Raw genomic sequence first — 24,053 nt, 5'->3', positions numbered from 1 at the left:
TCTTAAGGTAGCAGCCCAACCACTGAACTATTCCATCGTCAGGCTAGTCCCCTGACATGTGGAACATATTTCTACTAGTAAGCTGACAGAAAAAGATAATCGGATTGAATATATAGGAAACGACTCTGGAATGGAAAAGGTAAAACAAAAATGGAAACGACAAAATATAATACACATAGCAAACTGGAATGTAAAAGGAATAGCATATAAAGAAATAGAATTAGACCAATTACTAAATGAAAGAAATTTTAAAATAGCAGTAATTCTTTTTAATATCTCTCAGCAACTCTTTTTAATATCTACTTAAATGAAATAATAATAAAATGGAATAAAATTTTTCATCAAGGAATTAAACTTTCCCTACAGTAAACTTAAACACTCTCCTCTTTGCCGACTACCAAATAATAATTACAAATTCTGAAGATAAACTACGGAAAGCAATTTTAGATCTAAATGAGATATCCAAAGATTATGGTATGATAATATCAACAGAAAAATCAAAATCTATGGCTTTTAAAGGACAAGATCCAGCAAGAACTAAAATAGTAAGAGATAACAAGATCTTAGAACAGGTGAATTCATTTAACTACCGAGGATGTATTTATCACATATGAAAATGAAAAAGATATAAACGTGAAAATTCCAAAATATTTAAAAATAACAGGTGTAATTAACTCTACATTTAAAACAAACCTAGTTCAAAAACAAACCGGATTAAAAGTATACAAAACATTAGCCTTACCAGTCTTAATGTATGGAAAAGAAATCTAGACAATAAAACAAAAAGACACACAAAGATTAACAACAGCAGAAATGAAGTTTATGATAAAATCTGCAAAGTATGCTCTATTCGATCACAACAGAAATGAAGAAATTATGAAAGAATTAAACCAAGAAGCAGGAACAGAAAAAATTAAAAAATATAAACATAAATGGATGGAACACGTTCAAAGAATGAAAACAGAAAGATTACCAAAAACAAGCCTTAACGTACAAGCCATTAGGAAAAAGAAAACCAGGACGTCATCTTAAATGATTCAACGATGACTTCTAAGGCCAGAATTGGCCATACTAGCCTAAATCCTTGATATCCATGATGATGATGATGATGATAATAATGATGATTTCTTCTAAACTATAATATACAATCTGAATAGTATAGTATAGTATCTCTCTCAAAGTCTCATAATCCTGATATCCGTTAAAATATTTTGATACCCTATATTGCTAATTCTATTAAAAAATAAATAATCTTTTGATTTTATGTATAAACATAAAACAAACATGTATATTTAATGCATTAATGTATATTAAATAATAATAATAATCATATTATTATTATTATTATTATTATTATTATTATTCAACATCCACTTTCCAACATAAAAAACACACAGAACAGGTAAACCACTACAATCACTCAGGTTGAAACAATACCATACCTTGGAATTTACTTTAATGCAGATATGAACTGGAATAGCCACAAAAACCATCTACACAACAAACTCCGAACAATAAGTGGCAAACTCTACAGAATAAAAGACAGTTCCATTCTCCTAAAACACTAATATACAAAGCACTATGCCATAATATATTAAGATAAGCTATAACAACGTATACTGTCTGTGCATCCTACAAATTAAATTAATTTATGTCGCTCCAGTACAAAATGATAAAACTGATCTTTTGGTAACAAAGAGAAAATAACGACTTTATATACATTGCAATGTCAGGCCACAAAATACTGACAGCAAAACATCTATCTCACTATGCAGCTTTGCTAAAACATTATTTCGATGCCAACAACAGGACAGTCAGAAATATATACCGTATAATAAGACCTCAGACTACTAATTATATCACATATAAATTCAATAATCACTACGGAAAGGCCACGCGAAACTTCTACATTCCAGACATGATAAACAAATTACCTTTTGAATACAGAAACCTTAAAAACTACAATAGCCTGAAAAGAGCTCTAAGGACATACTATGAACAAGACACACGCACCCAAAATACCATACAAACTTAATGAAACAATATATTATTCGTTCAGGCTTCCAGTTGAGCGACGCATCAATAAATTCCAAGTTTGTGTGTGTGTGTGTGTGTGTGTGTGTGTGTGTGTGTGTGTGTGTGTGTGTGTGTGTGTGTGTGTGTGTGTGTGTGTGTGTGTGTGTGTGTGTGTGTGTGTGTGTGTGTGTGTGTGTGTGTTTGCATGCACGCGCGAATTTTCCAATCATAGATTTCGTAGCTTCCCAAAACAGCAAAAAAAACAATAAATAATAACCAACTGGTGTCATCCTCAGATAAGCTTACATATAAGCTTCGAGGATGAAAGCAGAGAAATTAGTTCTCATTATGATGTATCATATGTAACCAAATGCATGTAATGTACGTATCCCATGTAAACCAAAGTATTTAATGTATGTATTATATGTAAACAAATGTATGGAAAGTAAGTATCATATGTAAAAAAATGTAAGTAATGTGTCATATATAATCAAACGTATGTAATAAGTGTAACAAAAGTATGCAATATAGAGTGATTATATCCATTGATATTGTATATATAGAGTGTAAAATTGCAAAGAAACATCTGTAATAATCATCATTATGAATATGATAATAATATATGTTATAAACAGTTATTGTTATTATTATTATTATTTAAAAAAACTTTAAGTTCGAGAAAGTATCTGTTATGCATAATTGTATTCATATAATGTATGTAATTTATCTGAGAAATAAAAAATCTAAGACTCCTAGATAAATTTTTATACACCTAGAGGGGAGTCCTTGACTCCCTCGAGGGAGTCAAGGACTCATTCAGGAAAGCTGTAAATTACCCAACCTAGCTAACATACCCACCCTTGAATTCATTCACACTAGATGCACTCACTACCCGTAAGGGCAAATTAATTCCACTCACTCACTGTTCTCTGGGAGAAAAACCTAGCTCTCTTGAATACAAATAAATTTAACTTCCATGGATGCCCCCGTGTTCTCTCCCCACCATCCAAAATTTCATCAGTTGAAATGCTATAACACCCAATCAAACGTTTATCAACCTCTATCATATCACTCCTCTTTCTCAGGATAACCAGAGTCTGTAATCAAAATACTAGCAATCTCTACTCATAATCTAAATCCCATAATCCAGATATAATCTTTGTAACTCTTCTTTGCACCCTTTCCACAGCTTTTTATCCCTTTGGAACCCGGGAGACCAAATCTGCGCCAAAAATGGGAGAGTGGTTTTATCAAAGCCTTATAAAAAGGAAAAATTACTTCCTTATCCGTACATGTGAAGGTTCGCTTCAACATACCAATTATCATCTGAGTTGTATTTGCAACTTTTGCTATGTGACCTTTGAAATTTAAATTCTTATCCATCAATACAGCAAAATCCCTTGCCTCTTCAATTTCTTGTAAAATAACTATGCTAATATAATATGCCGCTGGAAACCTAATCACGCAGAAGTGAATAACTTTACACTTCCTAACATTAAACTGATAACCATTTTCGTTTGCCCAGATTTCCAGTCTATTCAAATCAATTTGTAATTCCTGAATATCGGTAGCATCCCTGATTTTCCTGCCTATTTTCGCATCATCAGCAAACAATTTCAAATCTGATGATAGACCCTGCTTGATGTCATTAATGTATAGACAGAAAACAATAATCGCCCAAGGACTGAACCCTGAGGTACACCACTGGTTACCTTAAATCTGGCAAATTCACACTCTCTGTATACCACTTTTTTGATATCTGTCTCTCAACCGTCCCCTGATCCAAGTCAATAGATTATATTCCAATGCCATATTCTCCAGTTTACACAACAGCGTATCATGTGGTATCCTATCAAATGCCTTTGAAAATTCCAAAATTATCACTGTATCCAACTGGGCCGTAATATTGTTATGAAATATGAACAAATTGCTAAAACATTACCTTCCTTTAGTAAACCCATGCTCTTTCCTGAAGCGTATAGAATGCTTGTCTACCCATTTCTGTATGCGATTTCTTACCAACTTCCCTAAAATCTTCACTAGCACACCAGAGATATTAACAGGTCGGTGTTTAGACACATCAGTTTTTGCACCACCCTTGTGCAATGGAAATACCATACATTCCTTCCATTCCTGTGGTATCATTCCTAAGCTGAGACTGAAGTTATACAAGTGTGTGAAATGCCTAGCCAATTCAGCTGAACATTCCTTTAAAAAACGGGCAGATATTCCATGGGTCGCTATTGACAAATTCTTATCCACGTTATGCAATAGATCTTTAACCTCAGTTTCATGAACCTGTAAATCTTCATCCAACGTAGCAGTAGCATCATGCTATGTACGCCTGGTTGATATATCTTAGCAAAGTGAGCATTCATTAAATGAACAATCTCCTTAGCTTCCGACACTCGTGTATCAGCTGCATTCAATAAAGTTATTCTTCCACATTCGTTCTTTCTTTTGCTTGCGTCATAACGATAAAATTCTTTTGGATTGCCTTTAGCTTGCATATCCTATTTCTTTTCATACTCTATTTTAGCTTTTCTCACAATACTCTTTACTTTTATGGCCTGAAATTTATATACATCATAACTCCTCTCGCTCTTATTCTCACGATATTCTTTCCACATCATCTTCTACTTGTGGATCTCCAGCTTAATAAGGCTGCACATCCATTTCACTCCCAACCTATTTATTCTTCGAACACTAGGGACACATTCAGATACCGCCTCATTCAAGCACTTTTCCAAAGATTCATACGCATTGCTGATATTTTTTCCATTCAGTAAGTGAATCCATTTGACCAAAGATAGCATTCTTCTAACTTGATCATAATTTCCAGCTTTGTAATTCAGCACGTAGTGTTATTTAATCTGAGCTTCAATACAAGTAGATACTTCCCAAGAAGAACAGCATGATCACAGTCTACAATTTGTGGTAAAATAGCCATATTGTTGACAGAGATCCATTCTGATGCTGTGATCAAATCCAACACATTCTTTGACCTCGAGTTCCTTGTTTCACATGCTACTTGAAAAAGTTATCTCTCAACAATTCAAATAATTCCTGTTCTTTCTTATCATAAGATTTCTTTTCTAGTCAATCAATGTTTGGAAATTTAAAGTCATTCATAATAATCATTCGCTTGGTAGCCATACGGCTAATGTGTCTCATTAGTTTTGTTTTCTTATAAGAAAAAAAAAAAAAAAAAAAAAAAAATATATATATATATATATATATACATGACAGAATGATCATTGACTCGGTTAACATACATAGTTTTATGAAAAATATTGAATGACTAGAACCGAGATTTAATTAAAAAGGTTTTAATATAAACACACTACTAGTTTCGGCCTGTAACAGCCTTCTTCAGGTGACATTATAAAAGGAAAAACACTAAACATTGAGGGTTAAAAGACTATGAACATCATAGACAGTCTTTATACATAATTAGCATTAAAACGTTGTAGTTGTATTTGATTTCATTGAGTTCTTTCATTTGTTGCATTGTTGGGAGAGTGCGTGCTTGCTGCATCACGTGAACGCCAGTGCATGATTACAGCTGAATGACTATCCGGGAGGTTGTAGCTTAAGTTGTTATTTAGATGAACAGGATTGAAGATGATTTCTCTCGATTCCACAATTTTTCTCTCTATTTCGTCACTGCAACGGAAGATGTTTGTAGATTTTTCCCAGCAGACTTTGTGACTTTGGTTATTATCATTAGGATTAGCCGAGAAGAGGATATGACTTGATATTGCACTTGCTCGCTGTCTCTTGTAAGTAATGTCTCTCATGTGTTCTTCCATACGCATTTCGACAGATTTGTCTGTCCGCCCGAAATAAGGAATATCGCAGTCACATAATATTTTATATACGCCAGGGTATTTCAGTTGATGATGACAAGGTTTTGGGTGGCTAATTAAGGAACGGATCTTTGGAAGTGGAGTGAACAAGGTTCTGATATTGTATTTTTTTAGAACTTTTGCTAATTTATGTGAAACAGTACTTATGTAAGGAATAGATATATTGCTTTTGAATCTATTTGTTTCTTCTGAGTGATGTCTGGGAGGATTAAGAAGGAATTTGTTAATGATTTTCTTGGAATATCCATTAACTTCGAAAGAAGTTTTCAGATGGTTTATTTCTGTAAGCAGTTCATTTGGATCATCAAGAATAGTACGGGCTCTATGTCCCAAGGTGGAAATTATTCCAAGCTTATGAGGAGGGAAATGATGAGATTGACTGTGCAGATATCTGTTGGTATGTGTGGGTTTTCTATATATCTTTATTTTTAGTTTACCAGCAGAAGAGCGAGTCAGTTTGACATCAAGAAAAGGCAAGGAATTATCCGTTTCAACCTCAGCAGCAAACTTAATACTTTGATGTCGGCTATTGAGATGTTTGAGGAAAACCATAAGGGATTCATGTCCATGGCTCCAAACAATGAAGACATCATCCACATAACGTTTCCAAACTTTAGGTGTTAAAATAAAGGAAGAGATAGCCTTGGTTTCAAAATCTTCTAAGTAAATATTTGCAAGAACAGGAGATAAAGGATTACCCATAGCCAGTCCATGATTTTGTTTGTAAATATTATCTTGAAATTTCAAGTAACCGGACCTGATGCAATGTGTAAGCAAGGCTAACATTATTTTGGATAACTTGTCCTTGAGTAATGTTAGGATTTCATCTGTTGGGACATTAGTGAACAAAGAAGTTATGTCCAAGCTAGCCATGATGTCATTTTCATCAACTGTAATATCCTTGATGTATGTAACAAATTCTGTAGTGTTCTTGATAAAGGAAGGTGATTTCCCTGAAAAACGTTTGAGGTATTTGGCAAGGTATTTTGAGAGATTGTATGTAGGAGAATCAATACCTTCTACAATTGGGCGTAATGGGGTGTTCTCTTTATGGATTTTTGGAACACCATATATGCGAGGAATTAACGGATGGAGAGAGCGAAGAGATAAACGGACGTTTCGGGATAATTCAGTTGTTGTTTTTAATAAGTTGTTTGTACGATTTAGAAGTTCACGAGTTGGATCTCTCTCAAGTATTGAGTAGGTATCATTATGTAGTAAATCAATCATTTTATTCTTGTAATCTTCGGAGTTCATGATGACTGTTGCATTTCCTTTATCTGCAGGGAGGATGATTATATCTTTGTTCTACATCTTTTTCAGATGTAGAACAAAGCATCCTTAGTAAAGGTCTAAACTTCATTCCTTCACCAAAATTAATACCAAAGGAAACACTACTTACAAAAATAGAAAGAGCTGCTTCTTTTCTCCCTCCACAAGATGCAAACCTTCTACGTATTGAATCAATCTTTATTATCAATAACGCAAAACCACCAGCAGACAACATTACTTCAACTGAACGCAAAGCTATTAAAAGTTTAAAAATCAACAGAGATATAATCATCCTCTCTGCAGATAAAGGAAATGCAACAGTCATCATGAACTCCGAAGATTACAAGAATAAAATGATTGATTTACTACATAATGATACCTACTCAATACTTGAGAGCGATCCAACTCGTGAACTTCAAAATCGTACAAACAACTTATTAAAAACAACAACTGAATTATCCCGAAACGTCCGTTTATCTCTTCGCTCTCTCCATCCGTTAATTCCTCACATATATGGTGTTCCTAAAATCCATAAAGAGAACACCCCATTACGCCCAATTGTAGAAGGTATTGATTCTCCTACATACAATCTTTCAAAATACCTTGCCAAATACCTCAAAGGTTTTTCAGGGAAATCACCTTCCTTTATAAAGAACACTACAGAATTTGTTACATACATCAAGGATATTACAGTTGATGAAAATGACATCATGGCTAGCTTGGACATAACTTCTTTGTTCACTAATGTCCCAACAGATGAAATCCTAACATTACTCAAGGACAAGTTATCCAAAATAATGTTAGCCTTGCTTACACATTGCATCAGGTCCGGTTACTTGAAATTTCAAGATAATATTTACAAACAAAATCATGGACTGGCTATGGGTAATCCTTTATCTCCTGTTCTTGCAAATATTTACTTAGAAGATTTTGAAACCAAGGCTATCTCTTCCTTTATTTTAACACCAAAAGTTTGGAAACGTTATGTGGATGATGTCTTCATTGTTTGGAGCCATGGACATGAATCCCTTATGGTTTTCCTCGAACATCTCAATAGCCTACATCAAAGTAATAAGTTTACTGCTGAGCTTGAAACGGATAATTCCTTGCCTTTTCTTGATCTCAAACTGACTCGCTCTTCTGCTGGTAAACTAAAAATATCGATATATAGAAAACCCACACATACCAACAGATATCTGCACAGTCAGTCCCATCATTTCCCTCCTCATAAGCTTGGAATAATTTCCACCTTGGGACATAGAGCCCGTTCTATTCTTGATGATCCAAATGAACTGCTTACAGAAATAAACCATCTGAAAACTTCTTTCGAAGTTAATGGATATTCCAAGAAAATCATTAACAAATTCCTTCTTAATCCTCCCAGACATCACTCAGAAGAAACAAATAGATTCAAAAGCAATATATCTATTCCTTACATAAGTACTGTTTCACATAAATTAGCAAAAGTTCTAAAAAATACAATATCAGAACCTTGTTCACTCCACTTCCAAAGATCCGTTCCTTAATTAGCCACCCAAAACCTTGTCATCATCAACTCAAATACCCTGGCGTATATAAAATATTATGTGACTGCGATATTCCTTATTTTGGGCAGACAGACAAATCTGTCGAAATGCGTATGGAAGAACACATGAGAGACATTACTTACAAAAGACAGCGAGCAAGTGCAATATCAAGTCATATCCTCTTTTCGGCTAATCCTAATGATAATAACCAAAGTCACAAAGTCTGCTGGGAAAAATCTACAAACATCTTCCGTTGCAGTGACGAAATAGAGAGAAAAATTGTGGAATCGAGAGAAATCATCTTCAATCCTGTTCATCTAAATAACAACTTAAGCTACAACCTCCCGGATAGTCATTCAGCTGTAATCATGTACTGGCGTTCACGTGATGCAGCAAGCACGCACTCTCCCAACAATGCAACAAATGAAAGAACAGCTTCAAATACAACTACAACGTTTTAATGCTAATTATGTATAACGACTGTCTATGATGTTCATAGTCTTTTAACCCTCAATGTTTAGTGTTTTTTCTTTTATAATGTCACCTGAAGAAGGCTGTTACAGGCCGAAACTAGTAGTGTGTTTATATTAAAACCTTTTTAATTAAATCTCGGTTCTAGTCATTCAATATTTTTCATAAAACTAAATATATATATATGTATATATATAAGTTGTTTGAAAAGTTTCTCCCAATACTGTATATTGAAATTGTGTGTGACTGGTTTTTGAAGATTTTTTTAAAACAATTAATTCGTACCATTATTTGTTTTTCTTAGGAAATCAAAGAGCACAAGAGTTCTCTTGAGAAACAACTTCAGGTAAGCTTCATTCCTCGTTAAGGTTTATGAGCACTGACTTCTTTCTAGCAGATGCCAAGTCATTATCAAAATTTCTTGCTAGTAATTCTTCTACAAGAATTATAATTTTCCTCGAATAATCTGAACGATAAGTCTCTCAATATACGGGCGAATCAGTATTTAAAATATAGAAAACTTTTTACTTGAATTTGTTTTCTTACGAAAAAAAAAAAACTAATTACGTGCTTAAAATAGAATAATTATGCATTAGAGAATTGAGAATCATGTTTTTACTTGAACAATTTTACATCTTTCTTAACAATAAAAATTCCATCAACACTATATTTATATAAAAATAATAGCAATCTTATTACTTCCAGGAAGTCAAAAGTGAGAACAATACAATCCAAAGAAAATCTGAGGTGAGTTCGTATTTATTCTCTTTCTTAAAAATTCATGTTTGCTCTGGTCATTCTCAGAAGTATAAAAGATATAGAAACAGTTTATTATTATGTGGCAATTTACTTTTTTCATGAAACTGACAATTTAAATATGGAAATTGCACCAGAGAATGAATGGCACATAGAAATAACTAACCACAATAATTACATCTCACTTCAAGCACATATACATGAAAATGTGCAAAATTCCCGATCAAATAAACCGTTTAATCTTTGATCCGTTATGCTGTACGATGAGTGGAAAGAATTATCAGCATAAATAGGAAATGAGAGTCAGATATAACATCTGACTATTTCTGAAACATCTTTGTACGTTCTATTGAAGATTACCAACTGTACATTTGATTGGATTAATTGTTCCGTTTCACTCCATACTGAAAACGGAACAATTAATCCAATTTATGACGGAAGCCGAAAATACGACTGACAAGAGTCAACGTTCTTTCAGACCGACCGTTGGTTTCCTCATCTTTCTGGAGATCCTAAAGAAGCATTTCTTATAAATGCGAGTATCTGGGAGCAACCTAGTAAGTGCTTCTACGAATCATCAAATGCACATCATCAGCTGGTAGGAGTTGATGTCACATACATAGCCTAAACTGCAGAACAATGGAATTCGGTTCTCTAGAGCAGCGAGTCCTGGTAAACGCTTTTTTAGTCTAATTAATGTGCTTTGTACGTGTGCTTCTCTAATATATACTCTCAACAGCGAAATTTGGAAGTGATATAATAATATAGGCCTAAATGGCATTGATTAAATTTGTATCTCTGAACACTGTTAGTTTGATGTACTGGACAACTGTGGGTCTGTGTGTGTGTTTGCGCGTGTGCGCGCGTGCTTGCGCGCGCGCTATTTTTCAAAGCAGATTTTCCTAAAAAATAAATTCGTATTTTTATTATTTTTCATAGGAGGTCAAAGAGCACAACAACTTTCTTCAGAAACAACTTCAGGTAAGCTGTACTCCCGTTTCAAGTTTCTGACTCTAGCAGATGCCAAGTTATTATTGCAGTTTCGTGCTATAAAATTCTAATTTTCATCGAATAATCTGACCGATTAGTCAATGAATGTCTGTGATTACTTACCAAATTTTTAAAATTAGAATCAGATATATCTCTGCGAAATTCATTATTAATTTGGCATCTATTTTTTAAATTGGACACAGATGTTGGTTTACAGTTTAAACATGATTAATTAATGACTTCATTTTATTATAATTAATTAAATCACTTTGTAGTTACTACATTAGCTCCGAAGATGATTCTTTTTTATCAAATATAGTTTTTATTTTCCGTGCTTTTTATCAATTATAAATTAATAATAAAAATGAAAGTAAATTAGCAGTTGTAATAATTCAGAGATAGGTATGTGTGTATAATGTTTTTTTTATTATTTATTAAGGATATCGCGATATCACGCATACCCTTTAAAAGTCATCTGTTCGAATCTACCATGCAAAACAACCATCATTTATAAAAGGAGATGGAGCCACAAAAAGCTTTGTCGCGTTCTCTTTTGAGGGTTTTGCTTTACAAGAAAAACCAAAAATACCGTGCCTCAGCCTGTCGTTCCCGCAAATTAACTCAATCCTTCGCATTCACTTAAATTAAACAGCAAATAAATAAAGAATTTAAAGAAAGGATAAAATCTTGTACAATTTATTATTTTTAAACACTTTCAATTAATTATCATATTCCCATCCAGATATATTTACATGATTAGTTCGAAAATGCCTTCAGTGAGATTTCTAACAGGCAATAAGTTGTCAACTTTTCAATAGCATGTATTGATTTAATTTCAATGCTTCAACTTATTGCGAAACCAAAATTCGTGTATTTAGTGCTTAAAGATATAGTCGATATCTTCCACGGTGGGAGTGGCGATATAAAAAGCGAAATGCTTAGTGTGAGTGTATTCCCATTTTCGTATTTTTTTAATTCAGAACTGCTTAATATTATTTCTTTCTTCCTTTTCCTTTTAAGTTCAAAAAATAAATAAATAATAATAATTCATATACATGTAAAAATGTATAAATTTGTTTAGTAATCTGTAAAGTCTTTGTGCAGTTTGAATTTTTCATATATGATATAAAGAATCTTCAAAATACAACAGAGAAGAAAATTATTCAATAATAACTAAACTTTTCAGAGATTGTTTCAATATGCTTGTTATAAACGAAACGAAATAAACGAAATAAAGGAAAAGCTGGTGTTCTTATTTAATCTTTTGTTACTGTTAAAGCTTTACAATAAATTCGCACCGTTTTAATTATCAAATTGGTTTGAATTACCCATAAAATGGATATGTTTCTAATTAATAAAAGAAAAGCTGAAGATGACGTTTGTGCCAAACAAAATCTTTCGATTATAGCGGAAACTATGCAAGAATCAACTGTTCAGCGTCTGCATTAATAAGGAAGAAGTGTAAAGGAATATTTTCCATGCCTAGTTTATACAATAAAGATTATATGAAACTGGAGTTCACACTTTCTGGTAAATAAAACCATCCTTGTCCCCAATGTTTAGTTTGTGAGGTAATACGTGCAAATGAAAGTATGGTACCAAACAAATTAAAGCGCCATTTTACCACAAAACACAGTCATTTGTCATAAAAGCCAGTAGAATACTTTATTGATCTTTCAAATTCTATAAAGCAGCTGTCTACATCGTTCACCAAGAGAAAGAAGACATCAGAGAAAGCTCAAAAGGCAAGTTACTTGGTTGCTGAAGTGGAAAACAAGGAGCCCCACACTATTGCCGAAACCACTATAAAGGATTCTTGCTGTGCTATTGTTCAAACAATGTTTGTTTGGGCTCGAATTTGAGAGAGAAGTTAATAAAATCCCTTTGGCAGATTACACGATTGGAAGACGTATTCAAGACAAGACATGTCTACTGACATTAAAATGCAAATAAAAGATATTTTTCAAGATTATAATATCATTTTTGCATTGCAGTTAGATGAATCAACAGTTGTCAGTGGGTTAACGCAATTACTCGTTTTTATACGTTTCATTCATACTAACAGAATTATTGAGCAGTTCTTCTGTTGTCTAGAACTTCCAATGAAAACTATAGGTGAAGATATATTTAAAACAGTAGATTGCTATATGCACAGATGGCGCTGCTTCAAATGGTTTCACAGCGTTAGCAAAGAAAGAGAATGAAAATATTATAATTACTCATTGCTTTTTACATCGCGAAGCCCAAGTTGCGCAAACCACTGGTAATGAATTAAAAAAGGTTATGGACAAAGTTGTTCAATTAGTTAATTCTATTAAAAGTAAACCTCTTAAATCAAAATTATTTGCTAAAATTTGTGAAAATATCAGGGCAAAATTTAAAATCCATATACTACCCTCAGAAGTTCGTTGACTGTCAAGAGATCGAGTGTTTTGTCGTGTATATGAATTGATGGAAATGATGCTTAAACCTTTTGAGGAAAATCAGCAAAATGAAATCTGCGATCTTATTCAAAATAAATTATGGTGCACAAAATTGACATATTTTAACACTAGAATACAATAAACACCAGCATGCAAGGAAAACGAGAAAATATCTTAATAGCGGAGGATAAAATTTGTACCATGAGAGATAAGATAGAAATTTGGAAAAGGAAAGTGATAGAAGGAAATTTTGAAATGTTTTCCAGTACTGCTGACTGTCAATTAATTTGTGATATCAGTTCGCTAATTTTTGACCATTTAACAATGCTAGGAGAGAAAATCATCTCTACTTCCCAAATATTGAAATTCAAGACCATGATTGGGGTAGAAATCCATTATATTTCAAATCCTGCAACGATTAAGTTGTCCCTTATTGAAGAAGAAAAATTAGCTGAAGTCTGTTAATGATGTATTAATAGGTGATTTTGATAACTTTTGGATTCATGTTAGTAGTAGGGGTGGCACTAGTGACAAGATCAAGATAAGATAAGGAATCGTGACTTCATTGGTTGATAAGAAGACGATGTCATTGTGGGCATGACGTCATGAGATAGGAATGTTAGGAATTTCACTGGGGGCATATGAGTGAGTGACATGGGTTCTTGTGTTTTGGTTCGCGTTTTGAATTATGGGTGATGATAGAGATAAGGATTCGTGTTGTGATTGCTGGTGCACTAGTGACAAGATCAAGAACAAGATAAGATAAGGAATCATGACGTGAATGTTTGTTGTTATCAGATGGGATAACAAGTGACATCATTTGTTAGTTGTCAATAAGTGATGTTATTGTTTTGAATGGAAAGGAAGATACATTAGAGATAAGGATTCATGTTGTGATTGTTGTTGCACTAGTGACAAGCTTAAGATCAAGATAAGATAAGGAATCATGACGTGGGTGGTGTTGTTAGAAGATGTAGTTAATTGTGACATCATTTGTTATTTGTAAATAATTGATGTCATTTGTTAGTTGTAAATAAGTGACATTTTGAATGTAAAGGGAGATATATTAGTGTATAAGGAATAATGTCATGATGGGTGGGACACTTCTGACAAGATCAAGATAAGATAAGGAATTGTAACGTGGATGTTTGTTGTTATACAGATTAGAATTTCGCTGGGGCCTTCGTCTGTAAGGGACATCACATGGTGTGCTTGGTTCGCTTAAAGCATTGTGGGTATTTTTAGAGATAAGAATCGTGACGTTATGTGTTAGAAAATTTCTGGAGAACATATGCCTCACTGTAATATCACATGATGTTTTGGTTTGGCTATGGAATTGTCGGCAATGTTTTTGAGATAAGATATCTTGGAATTTTCCTAGGGTGACACACATCCATCATTGTCATCATGTTTCATGGTTGGTTGTCTATAGATGGCTTTATTAATTTCCGATACATTTTGGGGTATTTCTTTCCTGTTAAAGGGTGAGAATTCTTAGAGCAGATTCGTGATGGCAGCTGTGTTTAGGTTTTTCTGAATAATTTAATTTCATGCTGGTGTCCCTCAAACATACACTTTTTTTTCTGTGAAGTGTTCATTATCAGTTGGAGGTGACATTATTAAAAGATTATTGGCAAATAACAACCTCTTTTTTCGAATTAACGTTATCTTGTTTACAAATGTTTCAATAATGTTGTTTTTTACATGAAGAGAAAAAACCAAACGGTATTTTAAAAATAAACGGAGACTTAAAAGGTTTCAACAACTTTTTTGTATGTAGTCTAGAAATTGTAATGATAATTTAAAGTTACTAACAGTTTTCCAGAATGATTCTTTTTAATGCATACAGATATTCCAAAATAGTTGAATTTTTAATCACATTACAACACACAAAACACAATCTTGAAAGAACGAAATTTCTGTAATAACCTGAAAAGCTATTTGACTTTTGTTCCTTAGCTTTTTTGTCCATTTGGTACACTGTTAATTCCTTAGTATTGGGTCATAGTATGTTTTTATTCCCAAAGTGGTGAGTAACCTAATATATCCACCAGTGATTGTTAATTGGTGTGTCTACTTGTGAACATATATGACTTGAGGGTTTGATAGTATGAACATCACCTTTTTCATGACTCATGTTCTCCCTTTGATGTTTTGCACAGTATTATTAGTTTGGGGAAGTACGAATGTTTTTCTAGTGTAAAATACTTATGACACATATCCTAAAATTATTCGTTCCAGATTAAGAATTTTATACAGTTATTGTTTTCAAGTAGATGGGTTGTTGTTAGTTTGTTTACATTTTGTGTAGCTAGGAAACTGGAATTTATTTCAAATGAATATTAGCTCTGTAATATATACTTTGTTAATTTCTATGTTACCTTTTATTTGACTATAATATTATTAAAATAATTGTATTTATTGAATCTAACATACAGAAATTAAATGAAGTGAAAAAGACAGTATTTTTTTTTCTTATTCTTTTCCTTTAACATTTGCATTGATGTTCATAGTGTATGATTTGCCACTGGTTCTTATGTGTAATTTATGTGATTTTTCTCAATGCGACATTTCAAAACAAGTTGAACTAAATGGCTATTAAATTGGTTAATGATTTTGTTTTAGTTTTCTCTTCCAATGACAAGTATTATTTGATACATGCATGTTGATTCACTTGATTTTATCTGTACACTACAATACCTTTTTTCTACAGCAATCTTTTTTAAAGTTTTAGTAACAGGTTGGTTTAAAATATCTAATGGCTCTGTAAAATAACCAAATTCTAACAGTATTCTGACTTCTCATGTGAAATCTTCTGCACTAAAAATTCCAGCTATTAATTTAATACCTGATTATTCCAAGAGTTGACAGTTTCATGAAATATTTGAGGGTTTGCATTAACAAATAAGACTTTTAATTCACTGAGTCAAAAAAATAGTCTGGTTAGTTTGTGGCAAGAAATTTCACAAGGAAAAATATGTTATGGTCTTACTTATATTTGTATAACACATGAACGTCATCCAATTTGTTCATTTAATTTTATACATTTTATTTGAATGAAACATTATTTACAAATTGCATTTACTGAATCTAACATATACAAAATAAATAAATTGAAGAAAAACGTCAAAGGTTCTTCCCATGCTTGTGGAACTGCCATCATGTGGTTGAAAATGTGACTCTATCTGAAAGTTAATTTTTCATATATTGATAATTGGGAATTTATTACTGTAGTAAAATTAAGGATAGCATATTTATTTTTTTTGAAACCAATACATATACTTCTGAGAATTATTAAAAGCACAGAATTTTTCATTATGTTTCCAAAAGTATTTAAAAGTATACATTATGTTTTCATGTTTTGGGCATCCAAATTCATTTAATTCAAGAATACGCCTCCCTATTAACCTGGTTAATGTTTTTGATTTTTCTCTTCCTTTGTGAGTAATATTTGATATCTGCATTTATTGAATCATCCAATTTCTTAGTTTGTCCAGAGATAGTGAACCAATTTCCCATCTCAGCTGATGGCTATATTTTATTAACCAAGAATTCTGTTTTTTAACTCTTTCAGTTAATTATTTCCAACTACAAGGTGATTTTGTCAATGCATATTGGCAATCAATTTTTCCAATAAGAACTGAGAATTCATATTTTTCACCCACTGTCGATTTTTCATATTCGGTTTCCTTCATTCTTCTTCTTAGATTACTTCATATGGCACCACAAATAAATAGTTATTTATTATTATTATTATTATTATTATTATTATTATTATTATTATTATTATTATTATTATTATTATTATTATTACCATTGATCTTATATTTTATGTTAACTTTCTCTTACGAAATTCTAAACAATTAGAAATTTTCACAAAGAAACTTTCAGAGAATTTTGTGGCTCACCCATTATTTTTACATTACCAAACACAAAACAGTACAATAGAAAACACCAGCTGCAGTGGATGAACGATTACCTTAAGTCCAAAGTCACTCGACTCTATGATTTTGTCTTATAGTACTGTTTACCCTTACTATATGCCCTACCCTGAATATTCCATCAAAAATGAACCTTTTGTGCAGATGACTCAATAACATGTTTTCGCATACTGTTGAATATACTTTTGGAGTGCTTTTATCTAACTTTGTGTGGGATAGGTAAAATTTGTATATGTGTTATATGGAGAATACAAACATTTGTTCTATACCACACTTCAAGAAGTAAAGTCACGTTTTGGTTAAATTATCTGCTATCTCTCTGAAAAACAACCAAATTCTAACAGTTCGGATTTTCGCTTATGTGAACGAATTGTTTTCAGATAAATCAAATATTGTCATTAGGTAGCATTAGACAAATTCTAAAATGATCAATACATTGATATCAGTTTTCAACACTTTTTTCCCGTTCCTGGCATTAATTTCACAGTTCTGATATTTTTTTAAATAATTAAAGAGAATTGCATTAAAGTATAAAGTTGTGGATTTAAATATCAAGTTCTAATCAGAATAACTGAGTAAAAAATTCACTGTGGAAAAGCACAACAAGAAAAGCTTATATTTGTTAGTTTAAGTTTACAAGTGCATATTTTAAACTTACCATGTGACTATATCTCTCACTCATATGTCCATATTTGTTGGGATGGGAAAAAATAGCATTAACTGGTGGAAGAGAAAATGTCATCAAGAGGGTGACAGAGATCTTCCCTGCAATGATCCCCCACCCCAGCCCCCTAAACCCACAACCCCTATTCTCCCCCTCTCCTCCAGAAGATGTCTGCTTAGCCTAGTGGAGATGAGCAAGCTCATCATTTACGGATATCTTTTAGTGATGTCACCTCCAACTGATACTAATTATTTTGGAGGGAAAAATAGCATTAGGTGGTGGATGTGAAAGGGTAGTCAAGACGGTGAAAGGGGTTTCCCTGCAATACTCCCCTCCCCCATTTTCTACACCTCTCCTCCAGAAAATGTCTGCTCAGGCTAGTGGATATGAGCGAGCTCCTCATTTGCAGATATCTTTTAGTGATATCATCTCCAACTAATACTGATAACTTTGGAGGGAAAAAATAAAAAAAACGAATTTTTTTATTTTTTTATATTTTGGATTGCAGAAAAGACATCTGTCACCCTCTTGAAGACCTTTTCACTTCCACCACCTAATGCTATTTTTCCCTCCATCCCAACAATTTTGGACATATGAGTGATAGAAATAGTCACATGGTCTAACATCAAAAACACTTTTTGAGGATAAAATACTTAACATAATAAGGACAAATAATATAGAATACCCTTCAAGCCACAGAGATAAAATTTGCCCTATGATGTCTGAAAGTAATATTATCTCACATCAACATCATATACAACAGCATGTAGAAACATGTCCATGATTCAACTGCATGAAAGTTTCAATTTGGAAAAAACGGTCAGGGTTAAGGGTCAGGTAAACAGTACTATAAGGAAAAACAAATGAGTCAAGTGTCTTTGCAGTTATGCAATTCGTTCATCCCATGCAGCTATTGTATTGTGTTGTGGTGACTGGTATCCAGGAAAGTAAAATAATGGGTGAGCCACAGAAGTCATTGAAATTTTCATTCTTCAGGAAAATAGCACTAGACAAAACTCTTCACCTAGCTCTAAAAGGATGGAAACCAATTATTATTTTAGAAGACACGTATATTGTGATGTATTTATCCAGTACCACTTGGGAAAAGTTATGCACGGAGTGGTCTGATATCCTCCGCTACTTGCAAAGAAGAGTTAACTACGATATGGACCTCCGTGAGTGTTATATTCTGAAATTCCAAGATGAGTAACTAATACTTGATGATACAAGAGCTAATGGAAGTAAAGTTTTTTCTATTAGCTGTGAAGAAGCTGAGAGATTTTCACCAAAAATGTACGACACTGAAAATCATTTACTATTTTTGGAAACAGATTTACCATCCATTCTTATCATGGAGAAAATTATCACTAATCATTTAAATTCATCAATGTTAAAATTAGAGTTTTCAAGATTTTATCCAGTTCAATAAAGATTCTTTATTTGGGACATTTACAAACATTTTACAAACACTGTTTGTGTATATTTGCTGACAAAACAATATACAGAATGTTTAATGAATCATTTTCAGACTGACACAATAGCAAATGTATGGAACTGTGGTTACCATGGTATCTGCTTTAAAAACTCTTTTGCATGACCAGCTATTTTGAGGTAATGTAACCAAGAAACAGTGAGTAACAAAAATTTTATTCATTGAACTCTTTGGAAAATGTTAAGAGTCTAAACTAAATATTGTGAAATATTTTTAGGTAATTACATGGTTTGAATTTTTCTCAGTGAATATATTTGTAAATAGTATTTCAGCAAAATAAAATATGCATTTGTAAATAAACAAAGATATGTGTTTTTCTGTTGTGTTTTTCCACAGTGAATTTTTTACTCAGTTATTCTGATTAGAACTTGATATTAAATCAACATCTTTATACCTTAATGCAATTCTACTTAATTATTTAAAAAAATCACAATCAATTAATGACAGGATTGGGAAAAAAGTATTGAAAACTGATATCCATGTATTGATTATTTTAGAAATTGTCTAATGCTACCTGTTGACATTGTTTGAGTTATCTGAAAACAATTCGTTCACATAAGCAAAAATCCGAACTGTTAGAATTTGGTTGTTTTACAGAGATCAGATAATTAACCCAAAACATGACTTTAACTCTTAAAGTTTGGTATAGAAAAAATGTTGGTATGCTCCAGATAACACATATAAAAATTTTACCTTTCCCACACAAAGTTAGATAAAAACACTCTAAAAGTATATTCAACAGTATGCGAAAACATATCATTGAGTCATCTGCACAAAAGGTTCATTTTTGATGGAATATTCAGGGTAGGGCATATAGTAAGGGTAAACAGTACTATAAGACAAAATCATAGAGTCGAGTGACTTCGGACTTAAGGTAATCGTTCATCCACTGCAGCTGGTGTTTTGTGTTGTGGTGTTTTGTGTTTGGTAATGTAAAAATAATGGGTGAGCCACAAAATTCTTTGTAAGTTTCTTTGTGAAAAGTTCTAATTGTCTAGAATTTTGTAGCAAAAACTTAACATAAATTATTAGATCAGAGCTAATATTCAGTGAAATAATACTACTATTTATTTGTGGTGCCATATGAAGTAATCTAAGAAGAAGAAATGTCAAGTAATGAAAAATCGACAGTGGGTGAAAAATACGAATTTTCAGTTCTCATTGGAATAATTCATTGCCAATTTCCTTTCAATAAGAATTCAAATTTATTTCCTAAAGATTGTCTAGAATTTTGTAACAAAAACTTAACATAAATTATTAGATCAGAGCTAATATTCAGTGAAATAATACTACTATTTATTTGTGGTGCCATATGAAGTAATCTAAGAAGAAGAAATGTCAAGTAATGAAAAATCGACAGTGGGTGAAAAATACGAATTTTCAGTTCTCATTGGAATAATTCATTGCCAATTTCCTTTCAATAAGAATTCAAATTTATTTCCTAAAGAAATTTGTATTTCTGATGGAATTATTGTAAGATATGCATTGACAAAATCACCTTGTAGTTAGAAAGATTTACCTGAAAGAGTTAAAAAACAAAATTCTTGGTTAATAAATATAACCATCAGCTGAAGTGGGAAATTGGTTCACTATCTCTGGACAAACTAAGCAATTGGATGAGAGAATCAACATCCAAATATCAAATATTACTCGCCAAAGGAAGAGAAAAAAAAACAAAAACATTAACCATGTTAATAGTTCTTGATTTGAATGAAATTGGATGCCCAAAAGGTAAAAACCTAACGTGTACTTTTAAATACTTTTGGAAACATAATGAAAGATTGTGAGCTTTTAATAATTCTGAGAAGTATACGTAATGGTTTCAAAAAAATAAATATGCATCCATTAATTTTACCAGAGTAATAAATTCCCAATGATCACCAAATGAAAAATTAGCTTTCAGATGAGAGTCACATTGTCAAAAACCACATGATGGCAATTTCACAAGCATTTGAAGAGCCTTTGATGAATTTTTCAATTTATTTATTTTCTGTATGTTAGATTCAGTAAATGCAATTTGTATATATTATTTCATTCAAATAAAATATGTAAATTTAAATGAACAAATTTGGTGTCGTTGATGTGTTATACAAATTTAAGTAAGACCATAATATTTTTTTTTCTTGTGAAATTTCTTTGCCACAAACTAACCAGACTATTTTTTTGGCTCAGTGAATTAAAAGTCTTATTTTTTCATGCAAGCCCTCAAATATTTCAAGAAACTGTGAACTCTTGGAAGCAAAAGGAATAATCGGGTATTAAATTAATTAGCAGAATTTTTAGTATAGGTGATTTCATCTGGAAAGTTATAATGCTGTTAGAATTTGGTTAGTTTACAGATCCAAAGTGATATTTTAAACCAACACATTACTAAAACTCTTAAAATGATTGATGTAGAGAAAAGGTATCATAGTGTACAGATAAAATCAAGTGAATGAACATGCATATATCAAATAATACTCGTCATTGGAAGAGAAAATTAAAAAAAATTAAAAATATAAAAAACATTAACGACCTTAATAGCCATTTGGTTCAGCTTGTTTCGAAAGGTTACATTGAGAAAAATCACATGAATTACACGTAAGCTCCAGGGGTAAATCATACACTATGAATATCAGCGCAAATATTAAAGAAGAATAAGAAAAAAAATACTGTCTTCTTCACTTTATTTAATTTCTGTATGTCAGATTCAATAAATACAATTTGTTAATAATATTACACTGAAATAAAAGTTAACATAGAAATTAACAAAGTATATATTATAGAGCTAATATTCATTTGAAATAAATACCAGTTTCCTAGCTACACAAAATGTAAAGAAACAAACAAACAACCCATCTACTTGAAAACAATAACTGTATAAAATCATTAATCCTTACTGTTCAACGAAATTATTTTTGTCTAAAAAGTGTGTCACCAACATGAAACGTTTGGAAAGCACTGGACAAGAGCCTTGCAAACTTTTATATCAAAATATACTAATCGGTGTGTTCGAATAGTGTTTTATTATTATTTTAAAAATCGTAGTTATCATTATTTTAGTAACAGCAGAATTTTAGTTGAATATGTTTTTTTAAAAATTGAAAATTAATGATGAATGATGAATAAAATAAATTAGTTACCCATTAGAGAATGAAGTATCTTTTTTGGTTTTGAATAATTTAGTATCTTCCTTAAGAATAAAAATTTAATCATCACTATTTTTATATAAAAATAAGAAAAATCTTATATTATTTCCAGGAAGTCAAAGATGAGAATAGCCCACTCCAAAGACAATTTGAAGTAAGATCGTATTTATTCTCTTTCTTAACAATTTATGTTGGCTCTGGTCATTCTCAGAAGTATAAAAGATATGGAAACAGTTTTGCACTATTTGTTGAGAAATATATTATACAGAGTGCAAATATCTCTCTACCTTAATCAGCTATAAAATAAAATTACTTTTTTTTTTACTTCTTCAGTATAGAGACGCTTTTTTGGAGGTCGTGTTGTTTACTGCAGAGGGAGAGTTACTATATCCAGGACGTGAACGTCTGATAGTAACTCGCAAAATGAGTAGGAGAATTCGAACATAATATATAATTTATTGAGAAATATATACTTCTTAATTTTTTTTAATAATAATTCCATGCGTTAACAATGCATAGCCAAAAATTGCCACGTACCCTCTGAAGACCTTTCGCGTATCCCGGGAGTACTCCTACCACACTTTGAGAAACACTGATGTAGACCGACGTGTCATGGTACATACTCTTCCAACCTCATTAATGTGCTTGATGTTAGTGGTTGTTAATCTGATTTTCTGATGTGTCCTCTCCAAACGACGAAATTTGTAGGTGATATTATAATGATGTGGGCCTAAATGGCATGGAATAAATCTCTCAGTTCGAACACTGATGTACTGGACATGGATATGATAGTTACTACCACAAAGCAATGAAAAAACATGCGGTTTGATTAGAATAACATCGAATCGTACTGACTCTATGGCTGTCGTTATTACTGAAACTTAATAGTGCTTTAAAGAAAGAATAGTGTACGATACAACATCTACATTATTTTCGGAATTAACAGAAGACCTTCCACTAAGATTTGAAGTAAATACCATTGCCAGACTCAGGATAATGCATTATTATTTTCCATCAAAAAAGATACGGTTTATTTCTATCTGCATGGGTCTATGACTTTTGCTTAGATAGTATATACAACATGACGGGTGTGTGTGTCAGGATTTGTGTCACTTCAAAGCACAGTATGGCATCCTCAATATCACACTTATACAAGGTGTTGATTACTAATTTGGGAGGATGAATCTAGAAATGAAGAAATAATTATTTAAACGTAGTACTACTAATAATTTTTATTAATTTATTCAAGAGACACACAATTACCATCGTTAATGTCCGTGTTCTTGAATATGATTTCAGAGTTTTTATTATTTGTGAAATGTAATTTGGTATACATAAAAGCGGTTCAAAGTTGACCTAATAAATATCAGTTCTCTGTGTATAAAGCAGACGGAAGTTGCATTTTAGCATTGCCTATAATTATCACTAAGAAAAAACGTTACGTTAAAAGAAACAATATTACAAACCATGACAAATGATCTGGCTTCAAAGAACTTGCATGACGC

General features: G+C 32.1%; 1 protein-coding gene across 9 annotated transcripts in view; it reads left to right on the top strand.

The window, feature by feature from the left end:
• Positions 1-24,053, top strand: part of LOC150106008 (uncharacterized) — a 147,864-nt gene that overhangs the window by 60,090 nt on the left and 63,721 nt on the right. For 7 of the 9 annotated variants that reach the window (XM_090394461.1, XM_090394458.1, XM_090394464.1 and 4 more), the window contains 4 exons: positions 9,459-9,500; positions 9,860-9,901; positions 10,850-10,891; positions 22,661-22,702. In XM_090394461.1, the coding sequence (XP_090250587.1) occupies positions 9,459-9,500; positions 9,860-9,901; positions 10,850-10,891; positions 22,661-22,702 (168 nt within the window). The remainder of the gene's footprint in view (positions 1-9,458; positions 9,501-9,859; positions 9,902-10,849; positions 10,892-22,660; positions 22,703-24,053) is intronic. The other 2 variants (XM_090394460.1, XM_090394465.1) reach the window with 1 other exon arrangement.

This window comes from Typopeltis vanoorti, chromosome 6 (genome assembly GCF_054136105.1).
Source record: "Typopeltis vanoorti isolate ZY-2024b chromosome 6, IOZ_Tvanoo_1.0, whole genome shotgun sequence".
NCBI classification, from domain to species: domain Eukaryota; kingdom Metazoa; phylum Arthropoda; class Arachnida; order Uropygi; family Thelyphonidae; genus Typopeltis; species Typopeltis vanoorti.
This window is presented reverse-complemented; position numbering and strand designations above follow the sequence as displayed.